Genomic DNA, 14,903 nt, shown 5'->3' with positions numbered 1-14,903 from the left:
AAAGTACTATATGAGATAAGATATTCGAAAGCCTACACTATTCGCAGTTTTCTTGAAACACTTGATTTCTAGTCAGATTATTAATCAGGCCCAAAAGGCCAAAAGGAACGGCTCTCCCCATTTGTCCTCCCCAAATTCAAGAATGCCCATCCATGTAGATCACAAAAAATCTCACATAGGACATCAAATATGGATAGCACAAGTCATACAAACGTCATAGGGCAGGACAAGAGAAAGTCAACACAACTAGGACATGACAAGGCATAGTTCATACAACCAGGACAAACTAAAATATATTATGTTTTTTCTTAATATCGTTGACTTTCGCCTCTAATCATTGTGATGCACACGATCATCTTTATTAAAAGATATCATAAATTCAAGTTCTAGCCCAAAGTAGACAAAGAAATAATAATAAGAGAACCATACTACAACCGGCCGGTAATAAGATTACATGACTCAACTTAATAATTTGTTGCTGACAGGCCAACCAAATCGGTGGGATAAGTCATGTGCGACTGTCTCTAAACACTTGGATCAAAAGGCCATTTGCTCCTGAGCATCCACACGCTGAAATAATGGCCACCTGTGAATCCATGATGTAGCTTGAAGATGACCTATTTTTTTTTAATATTTTATCTATTAAAGACACGGTCATTCCCGCAATTCCAAATTGCCCATAATAACACACATACTCGCAACCCGATATGTCCTTTGAGTTTTAGTTGAAAAACAGTCAACCAGCAATGGACCGTATAACAAATTAAAGTGGCAAATGGGAAAGACAAAAAAAGATGTTGAATAGTTTCATCTTGATCACAAAAGCAACATTATTTACAACCATGCCAGTTTCTTTTCGGTAGATTATCTTTTGTAAGGATAACCTTCCGATGCAAGAACCACATGAAAACTTTTATTTAGATTGGTAGCACTAGGAATATAATAGGAAAGAAATTCACCAGTGTAATCCCCTTTCCCTTTCCTCCTCCTCCTCCTCCACCTCCTTCGAAGTGGAAGTAGAGATCAAAGGGGTGTAGGGATTATCGCCAGTGCTGTTCATGGTAATCCTTTAGGTTGAAGACGGCTCTGGCACCCCGGGCTTGCTCCTCAACGAAAGCTCGGGCTCGGTCATTTTTCTTGGCTTTAATGTGCGAGGCTTTGATGCCCGCTTTAAGAGCCTTGGCATTGGGGCATCAGATTCTTTGAGGGGTCAAAAGAGCAATCATTGATATCGCGGACCACTGGTTGACATCGTCAGATGACACGACCAACTGGGAGGAATAGGACCTGCCTAGCGAGGTAGACGCACCGCGATAGTATAGCCGCATGCGTGGGATACCCGTGTGGATGACTCTGGGAGGGCGGAGTAGCTCCCGGTGTTAGTGGCGAAGCCAGCCTCAAGAATCTGTCGAGTCATTGCTAATTTTTTTTGAAAACAAAAATTACAATATACAATAAATATACAATGGTTTTTCTCTATTTCCCTCAAAAGTTGTGGGGTCAGCTGACCCCACAGCCAACACATAGAAACGCCACTGGCCGGCGTCACCACTTCTCCACCGACGCGGGGTCGAAGTGGACGAGCTGCTCGATCTCGGCCTGCACCACACAGGGGGCAGTGGGAGAAGACCCCCGCTGGCCCACAATGTAGAAGACATGCTCAAAATGCGCTAAATGGCGAAGACCGAGAAAGGGGGGGCGTCTCGACCGGAGGCCAATCTGCTCGGTGATTTCCTTTATCCTTCACCGTCAGGAGGTCTGAGTCGATCCCATCGTCCTCTGATCAGGATCCGAACATGTCGACGGGGATGGCTAGGGTTCGCGGTGGGGCCGGGACGGGAGAGGAGAGGAGAGCGAAGCAAGTGTTGGGGTTATGGTTTGCAGCTAAGGTTTTGGTGGGGGTTGTGGGGTCGGGTGGGCCAGGCCTGTCCACACTGACAGAGCGGGCAATTTTGAATAGTCCCATATCCGCCCAATGTTTTGGGTGGGTTTCAGGCGAGACCATCTGGAAAACTAAGGACGACCCAGAAAGGCCTGTTGGACTGGTGTTTGCAATGTCATTCCGAACGAATGGGGGCAATTTGGGGTTGTTCCGTTGAAGATGCTCTTAGATGTATATCACTTAGAGCGACCATGACGAGCTACATGAGATAAAACACAAGACAACATAAACAAATATGTACAAGCAAACCAAGGAAGTGTTTCGCACGAAGGACAACAATAATCGCTAGATAAATTTTAGTCCGGTCGCCTCCGGCTGCCATCTTGGCACTGAAAGGTGAGAGGATCTTGGAGCTTCAAGAGCTTTATGTTGTTTGTCAACGTTTAGTGGTCATCGTATTGTGTGAGGATAAAATTACTCTCATTTTTTTGGCGGTGCCATGAATTAGAGAGTTTGATGTCCTCCCGTATTTGATTATTCGAATATGATGAGTTTATGTTAGTGCGTTAAGCTCTTTTTGATAGTTTAGTCCTTTGTCTAGGTGAAATCTTTTATCGATACTATGGTGAAGATGTTGTGATTCGGCGATCTATACTTTTGGGAGGGGTCATCCTGGCCCAAATACGTTCATCGATCAAGCCTTCCCATCTTTTGGATGAGCGATTCAATGCCGCTTTCAAAGTTATTGGTAATGTTTAGGGCATCTTCAATGCCGACCCCTCAAACCACCCGCATCGTTCGGACCGTGTTGTCCGAACAAGGAAGCCGTCCAAGGCGGGCACGTATCAATCCGCGGCACGGTCCGAACGTACTCTCTCCCGCAAACCGGAGACAAACGTGGGGGCTTTGCGGACGTCCAGACACCATCACGCCCGCTTCTGACCACACTCTCCCACCCAAACCCCCTCCTCCCTCGCCCCGCGCTTTCTCGCCCGACGCTTGCCACCCGCATTCATGCCACTGTGCGTGCCGTTGTGCATTGAAGGTGACTCAGGGAGGACACGACCTCTCACTGCCTCTGCCATTGAAGCGGCGCTCCGGCCAAAGGTGCCGCCCGCTGCACGCCGTGGTGAACACACCTACCCGCCGCATTCAAACGCCTCCATTAAACCAGCGCGGAAGCCGAGAAACCTACTGTTGGGAAACGTAGTGATTTCAAAAAAATTCCTACGCACACCCAAGATCATGGTGATGCACAGCAACGAGAGGGGAGAGTATCATCTACGTATCCTCGTAGACCGTAAGCGGAAGCGTTATGACAACGCGGTTGATGTAGTCGTACGTCTTCACGATCGACCGATCTAGCACCAAAGGTATGACACCTCTGCGATCTGCACATGTTCAGCTCGGTGACTTCCCGCGAACTCATGATCCAGTAGAGCTTCGAGGGAGAGTTTTGTCAGCACGACTTTGTGATGACGGTGATGATGATGCTACCGGAACAGGGCTTCGCCTAAGCACCGCTACGATATAACCGAGATGGATTATGGTGGAGGGGGCACCGCACACGGCTAAAAGATCAATGATCAACTTGTGTGTCTATGGGTGCCCCCCTTCCCCGTATATAAAGGAGTGGAGGAGGGGGAGGGCCGGCCCTCTCTATGGCACGCCCTAGGGGAGTCCTACTCCTTCTGGGAGTAGGATTCCCCCTTCCAAGTAGGAGTAGGAGAGGAAGGAAGGAGGAGAGAGGGAGGAAGGAAAGGGGGGCCGGCCCCCTTCCCAATTCGGATTGGGCTTGGGGGCGCGCCTCCCTCTTTTCCCTTCCCTCTCCTCTATTCCACTAAGGCCCAATAAGGCCCATATACTCCCCGGGGGGTTCCGGTAACCTCCTGGTACTTCGAAAAAATGCCCGAACCACTCGGAACCATTCCGATGTCCAAATATAGGCTTCCAATATATGGATCTTTACGTCTCGACCATTTCGAGACTCCTCGTCATGTACGTGATCAAATCCAGGACTCCGAACTACCTTCGGTACATCAAAACACATAAACTCATAATACCGATCGTCACCGAACGTTAAGCGTGCGGACCCTACGGGTTCGAGAACTATGTAGACATGACCGAGACATGTCTCCGGTCAATAACCAACAGCGGAACCTGGATGCTCATATTGGCTCCTACATATTCTACGAAGATCTTTATCGGTCAAACCGCATAACGGTATACGTTGTTCCCTTTGTCATCGGTATGTTAGTTGCTCGAGATTCGATCGTTGGTATCTCAATACCTAGTTCAATCTCGTTACCGGCAAGTCTCTTTACTCGTTTCGTAATGCTACATTCTCTAACTAACTCATTAGCTGCATTGCTTGCAAGGCTTATTGTGATGTACATCACCGAGAGGGCCCAGAGATACCTCTCCGATAATCGGAGTGACAAATCATAATCTTGATCCATGCCAACTCAACAAACACCATCAGAGACACCTGTAGAGCACATTTATAATCACCCAGTTACGTTGTGACGTTTGGTAGCACACAAGGTGTTCCTCCGGTATTCGGGAGTTGCATGATCTCATAGTCATAGAAATATGTATAGTTATGGAGAAAGTAATAGCAACAAACTAAACGATCATCGTGCTAAGCTAACGGATGGGTCAAGTCAATACATCATTCTCTAATGATGTGATCCCGTTAATCAAATGACAACTCATGTCTATGGTTAGGAAACATAACCATCATTGATTCAACGAGCTAGTCAAGTAAAGACAAACTAATGACAATTTGTTTGTCTATGTATTCATACATGTATTAAGTTTCTGATTAATACAATTCTAGCATGAATAATAAACATTTATCATGATATAAGGAAATATAAATAACAACTTTATTATTGCCTCTAGGGCATATTTCCTTCACCTACTCCGGCCAAATGTCCGTTCACGAGCGGGCGACATTAAACACAATGGTGGGCAAGCTCCTCCCGTCCACCCGCTATTTAAAGGAGGCCAGGCACCGGGAAAGAATCGCACCACTCCGCCGCTCCCATTTTCTCCACCCTTCTTCCGGTTTGTATCTGTCATGTTTATATGAGATCCTATCGTGTTTGCATGAATTTCTTCCAGTTGATTCATAAAGTGTTTGCAATGTATGCAGGCAGCGTTGGATGGCGGCCTTCCGCATGTCCACTGACTCCCCCCTCCCCCGCGGGTTCGCGGACGAATGCGGGGGGAAATTTGTAGGTTGCCGTTGGAGATGCCCTTACGTGAGTGAAAGAATTACAACATCATTGTTGCAGTCCAATTGCATCCTCTTTATTATAGTCTTGTAGATATTTCTTCAGAAGAGATTGGTACCATGAAAATGTGTCCAAAAGGTCCCACTGTAATTGTAAGTCATCGGAGTTATTCTGTATTTTCTTGAATCTTAAATCTAAATCAATATACCAGTAATAGTTATGCGTATGGTTTAAATTACGTGTGTTATGTTTTGGGGAAAAAATTAGAGCAACGGCGTTTTTATCCTGTTACTGCAAGATTCCTCCTTCATGTTGGCAAGATTAGCATGTGCCAGGAAGGAAGTGCTACTACTTGAAGCCGAATGGTTCTGTCAGCATTACGGCGACAGGCACAGCTACCATCTATGCACGCATCTGCGTCTCGTCTCATTCGATGTAAAATAGAAATCACGGCCGCACAAGGCACAAAGATTCGTGCTTATCTGCATCACGCAAATACGACCTCTCTGGATAAGATTCGCCGTTTGATCGACCACTCCACCCTGCGTGCGCACGCCGTCCTTCGGCATCCGCGTCTCGGCCTCCATGCCAAACAAGCTTGGCTTTCTCCACCAGAAAGCCAAGCCGGATTCGCGGCGCGAGCGTGCCGCTCAATATCCGAACTCGACGTGGCGGTGGCGGTGGCACCTCGGACCAAAACACCCGCAGGCGGCACGCTTGCCCATCGAAGCGATCCGCGCAAGCGTATCTTATCCACGGTGGAATTTGTGCTGCGACACGCATTTCTTCCGACTTGGGCACGTCTGCAATTGGGACGCATGCATGCAACGAAACCAGTGCGTCTCGTACGGGTCCCGGAACCACACTCCGAAGACGATCACATTTCTTGCCTTGCTCCGTTTCCCTTTCTTTACGCTTTTACAATGCAAAAACGGGGCATCGGTGGTTAGTTCAACTGCGCAATGGAAGTGGCAACTAAAGTACTCTATATGATTTGCAATTGCCGCAGTGCAAGAAACGCTAAAAAGAAACCCGATTCTTTCTTTCCGACGAGAACTATTCTGTATGATCAACATGCCACTCTCCATCGGCATATGCCCCTAAAATGGTGCTAAGATATTTCTACGTCTTGCAACTTGCCAAAACGGTGAACTATTCTTTATGCACTGGAGCGAAGCATCAGCTAATAGCGCATGAATTCAGGATCTATCGCAGCACGAATAGCTGGATTTTTTTTTTGGTAAAATGCATAGATATTTTATTGAATTTCATGTCAACGTTTTGGCCGGTTCGCCGAAATGCAGATTGAAATCACTAAAAGTCGGTAGTTTAGTTGATTATAATTCTGCCCGAAATATTTTCGAACCCAAAAGCTACTTGAATACTAAAATAACTGAAATGTTTTGACTGAAAGGAAATCAGTTTGGTGCCTACCAAAATGACTGAAATTTCAGTGAGTTCGGACAAACCTCACTGAAAGTGAAAAACCATGATTCTTTAGTGCTACCAAGAATCAACATTCTGAATCAGATTCTTGTACAAAACCACAGGACAAGCCACAGCTTCCGAAATGTAACACAGTCAATCAAATGGATCCGGAAGCAGGTGATGATAGTATATCCTTCTCCCCCTGAACCTAACACCCCAAGGCCCACAAAGCAAAAGTATTTTCCCGCGCCGTTTTAAAATTCCTCGCCATGACGCCTTAACTTGCAACACCTCCAACTCAAAATGGAATGTTAGAACAACAGAAGGAGCGATGTTACGACATCCACTGTGGGGAGCCATCTGCTTGCTCGCCGTCTCGCTGGTCCTGTGCACAGACAAGCTCTGCACGGACGCCAGGCCGTCCGCCTACGCGCTCCTGGTCGACGACGACGACGACGAGGAAGACGGCGGCGACGGCTCGTCGTCCTTCTCCTTCTCCTCCCCGCAGGCGACGCCGGACGAACTGGCATTCGGGTTCTACGACGGGACATGCCCCAACGCCGAGGCCGTCGTCGCGTCCACCGTGCGGGAGCTCTTCGCCGGCGACCCCAACGTCGCCGCCGCGCTCGTGCGCCTCTTCTTTCACGACTGCTTCGTCCACGTACGTACGAACTGAACTCCGTGCCCCGCAGATCAAGATATCTCTTCTGCCTGCACGCGCGCGCTCACGTACGCACACGCCAAGACGCTGTGCTCTGTTTTCTTTTCGTCCCCGGACGCGCGCATGCAGGGCTGCGACGCCTCGGTGCTGCTGGACCGGATCGGCGGCGGCGGCAAGTCGGAGAAGGACGCCGCCCCGAACCGCTCGCTGCGAGGCTTCGGCGCCGTCGACAAAATTAAGGCGAGGCTGGAGAAGCAGTGCCCGGGGACAGTCTCCTGCGCCGACATCTTGGCACTGGCCGCGCGGGACAGCCTCGTACTCGTGGGCGGGCCGACCTACCCAGTACTCACCGGCCGCCGAGATAGCGCCGGGAGCTTCTACGACGACGTGAACATCCCGGCCCCGAACGCCACCTACGCCATGACGCTCAGCGCGTTCGCTCGCCGCGGCTTCACCGAGCGCGAGACCGTCGCGCTCTTAGGTCCGTCCGTGTGTCCGTCCATCGGAGCTCCCTGCTGAACTTACTACACGCATTTTATGTGTTAATTGATTGATTCTTCTGGACTCGACCCGCTTGTAGGAGCACACAGCATCGGGAAGGTGCAGTGCAGATTCTTCAGGGACAGGATCTACAACTTCGCCGGGACCGGCGAGCCGGACGACTCCCTGGACGCGGACATGGTCGGCGAGATGCGGGCCGTGTGCAGCGGAGACGGCGCGGCGCCGATGGAGATGGGGTACTACCGGCAGGGACGGGAAGTGGGGTTCGGCGCGCACTACTACGCGAAGCTCCTCGCGGGGCGGGGCATCCTGCGCTCGGACCAGCAGCTCACGGCGGGGAGCACCGTGCGGTGGGTGCGCGCGTACGCGTCCGGGCATCGCGGCGAGGAGGCTTTCCGCGAGGACTTCGCGCACGCCATGGTTAAGCTGTCCGCGCTTGCGCCGCTCACAGGGTCGGCCGGGCAGGTCCGGATCAGCTGCTCCAAGTCCGTTGAGTAGGAGCCATGAGGGCTTTTTGTCAGCGCTAGGGATTCTAACTCGGTCTCAGATTGGATCACATACGAATTGTAGCAAGGTTTACGGTGGTTCACAGGATTCTCGCCGGCGAGCTCGTCTCCTAGCTAGGTCTCTCACGGTCTCACTCTCACCTACTCCTTTGCCACACACTTCTGTCAGGGCAACACGCTTTCGTTTTTTTTTTAAGATAGCTCAAGTATGACCTCCTACACGCCGCGCGTTGCGTCCAATACCAGCAGTTCGCACAGAGCAGCCCGGCTGGCAGTAAGCCAATTGGAGCATGGAGCGCATACTGTGCACTCAGATTATATATAGCCTGATTACTGTAGTGTGGGGTTGTCTAAAAAAATATTACTTTTCCCTCAATATTTTTTACTTTTCCCTGAAAAAAAAGATTACTGTAGTGTGGGTGCAGAAGAATGTGAACATTTTTTTTAGCAAAAAGTGAATATTTTATTAAACACTAACATTTTTTAAATTTTCTGATCAATTTTAAAAACCTTGTCCAATAATATCGAACAAAATTTGAAAACTTTATGAAATTCTTAAACATTTTTTAAATATGATTTTTTGAATATGTGAACATTTTTGAAATTCTGAACAATTTTACATTATGAATAGTGTTGAAAATCCCGAACATTTTTTGAATCGGTGATCATTTTTTTAAACCGGAATTTTTCTTGAAATTCTAAAAAATAAAAACATGATTTTTTTAAAAAAATTGTCATTTTTATTAAAGTGGCATCACTCATGAAATCATGATTTCTTTTGGTGAAGAATGGAAAAAAATAAAAAAAGAAGCAGAAAAGACGAAAAGGGAAAATAATAAAAAAACAGAAAACAACAAAAGAAACAAACAAAAAGAATGCTCCAGGGCTCGCACTGAGTAAATGCTAGAAGTGGGCCGACCCATCTCTCATCGCTCACATCGATGCGTTTGTGTGAATCGTTGACAATTCAACGCAACGAGCGGTGAATAGGAAATTCCCTCAAGTATACATTATCAAGCCTATTGGGCATGCTCAAAACAAGTAAGGCCTATTGGGCCCATTCTAGGCCTACAAACTGGACGGGTGTTGACGAAAGATTTTTGCTTGCATAAAACCATCCTTGATATGGCTCCATTGAAAAAGTGGTAAACTTGAAAGTTGTGTGTCACATTAAGTCGAACAACTTCTCATTTTATGGTCATTGACGTGACCTCCAAAACCAAAACAATATTCATACTTTTGTCTCTAACGAAATGAAAATTGTATTAGATGCATAGATCATTGACGCGGATATTAGAATAGAGTTATTACAAAAAGGATCCCATAAAGGTTTTGGGGCACGATGGCCTTGCGATGTTATTTTATCAGAAACATTGGGAGGAGTTTGGAAACGATGTATGTGGTGTAGTAAGGGACTTTTTGGAAAGATGAGCTAGTTAGGAGGGCTAAATAACAATATCCTAGTTTTGATTCGAAAATCCTAGGGCCAAACTCCTCCCAATGTTTGATTTGTCAAAATCCTAGGGCCAAAACAATTTTTGATTTGTCAGCCTTTGTAATGCCCTCTACAAAATAGCATTGAAGGTGTTGTCAGGCTGAAGAAGGTTCACCCCATTCTTATCTCGGAAGAGTGGAGTGACTTTGTTGGAGGACGCTTAATTACCCGTCATATCGTTATTGCCTACAAGTGTTTATAATCTATACAATGTCGGAACCAGAAAAAAGAACTTTTTGCTCTTAAACTAGATACGATGAAGGCGTACAATAGGGTCGAATGAGGCTACCTGAAAAGTGTACGTAGCCATATGGGATTTTCAGAAAGGTGGATTAAAATGGTTATGTGATGTGTCACTTCATAAGGTATCAGGTCAAATTGAATGGGTTTTTTCAGAGCCTTTTGTGCCTTCTAGAGGTTTGAGGCGAGGGGATCCCATCTTCCTCTACCTCTTCGTTATATGTGCTTGTAGGATCAAATATCGACTAGAGGAAGGGTGAACGGGAAATTCGACAACGGCCAATCCACTCGGTTCTGGCTTGACTGTTGGTTGGGGCCCGTTCCATTATGGCAGAGCCACGCCTTCATCTATCAATTGGCCACTGACACAAACATAATGGTGGGCGAGGCATTGCGATATTCCCCTCCCGCCATCCACTTTGTGTGTGCCCTCTCCCCGGCCAAAGGGGCGGTCTGGGAAGACCTAGTTCACAAGATTGGAGGGATGACACTAGGCTCGGGGGCCGATTCCGTTGATTGGAGTCTTTCTGCCTCCAGGAAGTTCTCAGTCAAATCTCTATACAATAAATTGACAGAAGGGAATGTGTTGGATATAGCTAGGGGGCTATGGAAGGATGGACTTCCGCTCAAGATAAAAAAATTCTTGTGGCAAATGTTTAGAAACCACCTCCCGACATTTGATAACGTGGCTAAGCGAAACGGCCCAACTGATGGGTACTGTGCAGTTTGCGGTCTAGGGGGGACGCAAACCATGTTTTCTTCCGTTGCTACCTAGCTAGGTTCGCGTGGAGCGCTATTAGGGATGCGTTTCAGCGGAACTGGAATCTCTCCTCGGGTGCGGATCTGCTCACCTTGCTTAAAGCCCAGAAGAGGTCCAATGCAAGGAGTATGACGTTGCGTATGGGCGCTGCTATGGTCTATCTGGACGATTCGTAACAAGATTGCGATAGAGAAGAAATCCCCTAATCATCTCGCTGATGTAATCTTCAAATGTCATCTTTTTTCAGACGTGGACACCGTTGGGGAAGGAGCGCGAAGTTGAGCGCATGCTGGAGGTCTTGGAGCCTTGATTAAGAATTCGAACATATCTATTACATAGCATCACAACACATGAGTGCTACAAAATGTAGAAATAAAAGAAAACTACAAAATGTAGAAATAAAAGTCCTCCTCATTGTCGTCGACGTCGGTGTACCCGGGGAGCCTTGAACTTCGTCTATGCTAACATATCCGTTGCATAACATTCATGATTTGACAATGTTCATTCATATAGCGCGTGCATGCCTGGCTCATTAACCATTATGAATTTTAACAATATGTAGTGATTGTCTTTTTAATCATATGAAGGTTTATTTAATAGTTAACCAGTCGGTTTTACTAGCATGCATGCAATATAGGGCATAACTCTTTTATGAGCTAATTTTGACATGCACATGAATTCTGCATGCATGCATAAAATGGCAGAATATTTGGTTTACTTTATATCAACGTATATAGTGTTGCATTGAGCCATTATATGCGAGGGCTATATGAAATTTGTTGATGACATATTCGATCGCACTATATTATGTTTAGTGCAAGTAACATGCATGGTTATGACCCTGGTTATCTTTTAGTTTTGTGGATGCATGCACCTATATGAAAGGAGTGCATGATTTAACGTTAATCTGTATGAGAGATGAAGGAAATATGCCCTAGAGGCAATAATAAAGTTGTTATTTATATTTCCTTATATCATGATAAATGTTTATTATTCATGCTAGAATTGTATTAACCGGAAACTTAATACATGTGTGGATATATAGACAAAACACCGTGTCCCTAGTAAGCCTCCACTAGACTAGCTCGTTGATCAAAGATGGTTATGTTTCCTAACCATAGACATGTGTTGTCATTTGATTACCAGGATCACATCATTAGAGGAGTGATGTGATGGACAAGATCCATCCGTTAGCTTAGCATAATGATTGTTAAGTTTTATTGATATTGCTTTCTTCATGACTTATACATATTCCTTTGACTATGAGATTATGCAACTCACGGATACCGACGGAATACCTTGTATGCTATCAAACGTCACAACATAACTGGGTGATTATAAAGATGCTCTACAGGTATCTCTGACGGTGTTTGTTGGGTTGGCATAGATCGAGATTAGGATTTGACACTCCGAGTATCAGAGAGGTGTATTTGGGCCCTCTCGGTAATGCACTTCATAATAAGCCTTGCAATCAATGTGACTAATGAGTTAGTTGTGGGATGATGCATTACGGAACTAGTAAAGAGACTTGCCGGTAATAAGATTGAACTAGGTATGGAGATACCGACGATCGAATCTCGGGCAAGTAACATACCGATGGCTGTTGGGGAACGCAGTAATTTCAAAAAAATTCGTACGCACATGCAAGATCATGGTGATGCATTGCAAGGAGAGCGGAGAGTATTGTCTACGTACCCTCGTAGACCGTAAGCGGAAGTGTTATGACAACGCGGTTGATGTAGTCGTACGTCTTCACGATCGACCGATCTACCACCGAAGGTACGGCACCTCCGTGATCTGCACACGTTCGGCTCGGTGACGTCCCGTGAACTCACGATCCAGCAGAGCTTTGAGGGAGAGCTTCGTGAGCACCGCTACGATATTACCGAGGTGGATTATGGTGGAGGGGGGCACCGCACACGACTAAAAGATCAATGGTCAACTTGTGTGTCTATGGGGTGCCCCCCTCCCCTGTATATAAAGGAGTGGAGGAGGGGGAGGGCCGATGAGGGAGTCCTGGATTAGGGGGTGTTCGGGTAGCCGGACTATACCTTCAGCCAGACTCCTGGACTATGAAGATACAAGATTGAAGACTTCGTCCCGTGTCCGGATGGGACTCTCCTTGGCGTGGAAGGCAAGCTTGGCGATGCGGATATTCAAGATCTCCTACCATTGTAACCGACTCTGTGTAACCCTAACCCTATCCGTTGTCTATATAAACCGGAGGGTTGTAGTCCGTAGGCAATCAACTCCATACACAACAATCATACCATAGGCTAGCTTCTAGGGTTTAGCCTCCTTGATCTCGTGGTAGATCTACTCTTGTACTACCCATATCATCAATATTAACCAAGCAGGAGTAGGGTTTTACCTCCATCGAGAGGGCCCGAACCTGGGTAAAACAAAGTGTCCCCTGTCTCATGTTACCATCCGGCCTAGACGCACAGTTTGGGACCCCCTATCCGAGATCCGCCGGTTTTGACACCGACATTGGTGCTTTCATTGAGAGTTCCTCTGTGTCGTCGCCTTTAGGCCCGATGGCTCCTTCGATCATCAACAACGATGCAGTCCAGGATGAGACTTTTCTCCCCGGACAGATCTTTGTCTTCGGCGGCTTCGCACTGCGGGCCAATTCGCTTGGCCACCTTGAGCAGATCGAAAGCTACGCCCCTGGCCATCAGGTCAGGTTTGGAAGCCTTAACTACACGGCCGACATCCGCGGGGACTTGATCTTCGACGGATTCGAGCCACAGCCAAACGCGCCGCACTGTCTCGATGAGCATGATCTAGCTCTGCCACCGAAGGGCGGCTTGGAGGCCGCACACGCATCGGTTCCGACCATTGATTCGGAGCCTACTGCACCGATTGAGGATCAGCGGTTGGACGCTGCCTCAGGGGCTGCGATCTCAGAGGCGGTTGAGCCGAACTCCAGCCCCGCACTCAACATGGCCCGTGACTCCGAGGAGCCGGATTCCTCTTCGAGCTCCGAGCCCCCCGCGCCCCTGCCGATCGAATCCGATCGGGCGCCGATCATGGAGTTCACCGCCGCGGACATCTTTCAGCACTCCCCCTTTGGTGACATCCTGAATTCTCTAAAGTCTCTCTCTTTATCAGGAGAGCCCTGGCCGGACTACGGTCAGCGAGGGTGGAATACGGACGATGAGGAAATTCAAAGCCCACCCACCACCCACTTGGTAGCCACTGTCGACGATCTAACCGACACGTTTGACTTCGACTCCGAAGACATCGACGGCATGAACGACGATGTAGGAGACGAACAAGAACCAACACCTGTAGGGCACTGGAAGGCCACCTCGTCATATGACATATATATGGTGGATACTCCAAAAGAGGGAGATGGCGATGGGACAGTGGGGGATGACGCCCCCAAGAAATAGCCAAAGCGCCGGCGTCAGCGGCGCCGCTCTAAATCCCGCCAAAGCAAAAACGGTGATTCCGGCACGGGAGATAATACTACCCCGAATAGCACCGAAGAACACCAACCTCAGCAAAATTCGGCACAGGAAGATGGAGAAGCCAGCCCTCATGAGAGAGCGGCAGACCGAGAGGTCGAGGATGATAACTATACGCCTCCCTCCGAAGACGAGGCAAGCCTCGAGGACGACGAATTCGTCATACCATTAGACCCCGCCGAACAAGAGCGTTTTAAACGCAGGCTCGTTGCAACTGCACGCAGCCTAAAAAAGCAGAAGCGGAAGCTAAAAACAGCGGAAGATGCACTCTGGATCAGATGGAGCAAGGTAATCAATACCACAGATAAGTACGGCGACAGTCGCTGCACTAAAAGCTATCCGAAAAGAAAGCTACTGCCTGAATTCGACGAAGAGGCCTCAGAGCCCTTGCATTCAAAAAATGAAAAAGCCACACGGTCGGATAGACGGCCCGATAAAGCGGCAAGCGGCGCCGCACCTAGATCGGCATGCAACCCATTTAAAGGTCCGCATCATGGCCCAGTCAGGTCCATTTATGGGCCAAGAAAACAAGCTCTCGTAAGCAGCGCTATGAAGCCATCATCAGAATCCGACACACCCAAATACAGGGGCGCCGCACACCCCCTATGTTTCACCGATGAGGTCCTGGACTATGAATTCCCAGAGGGATTTAAACCCATAAACATAGAGGCATATGATGGAACAACAGACCCTGGAGTCTGGATCGAGGATTATATCC

The 14,903-nt window shown here is 47.8% G+C and overlaps 1 protein-coding gene and 1 long non-coding RNA gene across 3 annotated transcripts; both read left to right on the top strand.

The window, feature by feature from the left end:
- Nucleotides 1-4,900: 4,900 nt before the first annotated feature.
- Nucleotides 4,901-5,350, top strand: LOC147980088 (uncharacterized). The gene is made up of 2 exons (XR_015599764.1): nt 4,901-4,951; nt 5,040-5,350. It is a non-coding gene; the product is annotated as an uncharacterized LOC147980088 (long non-coding RNA).
- A 1,360-nt stretch (nt 5,351-6,710) lies between these two features.
- LOC125548493 (peroxidase A2) lies at nt 6,711-8,300 on the top strand. 2 transcript variants are annotated; one of them, XM_048712077.2, is made up of 3 exons: nt 6,711-7,210; nt 7,340-7,691; nt 7,791-8,300. In XM_048712077.2, exons 1-3 carry the CDS (start codon nt 6,881-6,883, stop codon nt 8,207-8,209), a joined length of 1,101 nt encoding a protein of 366 aa, XP_048568034.1. In that variant the 5' UTR covers nt 6,711-6,880; the 3' UTR covers nt 8,210-8,300. The 2 variants fall into 2 exon arrangements, with proteins under 2 accessions (XP_048568034.1, XP_087403497.1); XM_087547371.1 differs by having other exon boundaries at nt 7,295-7,691.
- Nucleotides 8,301-14,903: the final 6,603 nt, after the last annotated feature.

The sequence above is a fragment of the Triticum urartu genome, chromosome 3A, assembly GCF_056163025.1.
Source record: "Triticum urartu cultivar PI428250 chromosome 3A, HENAU_Tu73, whole genome shotgun sequence".
Lineage (NCBI taxonomy): Eukaryota > Viridiplantae > Streptophyta > Magnoliopsida > Poales > Poaceae > Triticum > Triticum urartu.
Note: the sequence above shows the minus strand (reverse complement) of the source record. Positions and strands in the feature narration are given on the sequence as shown.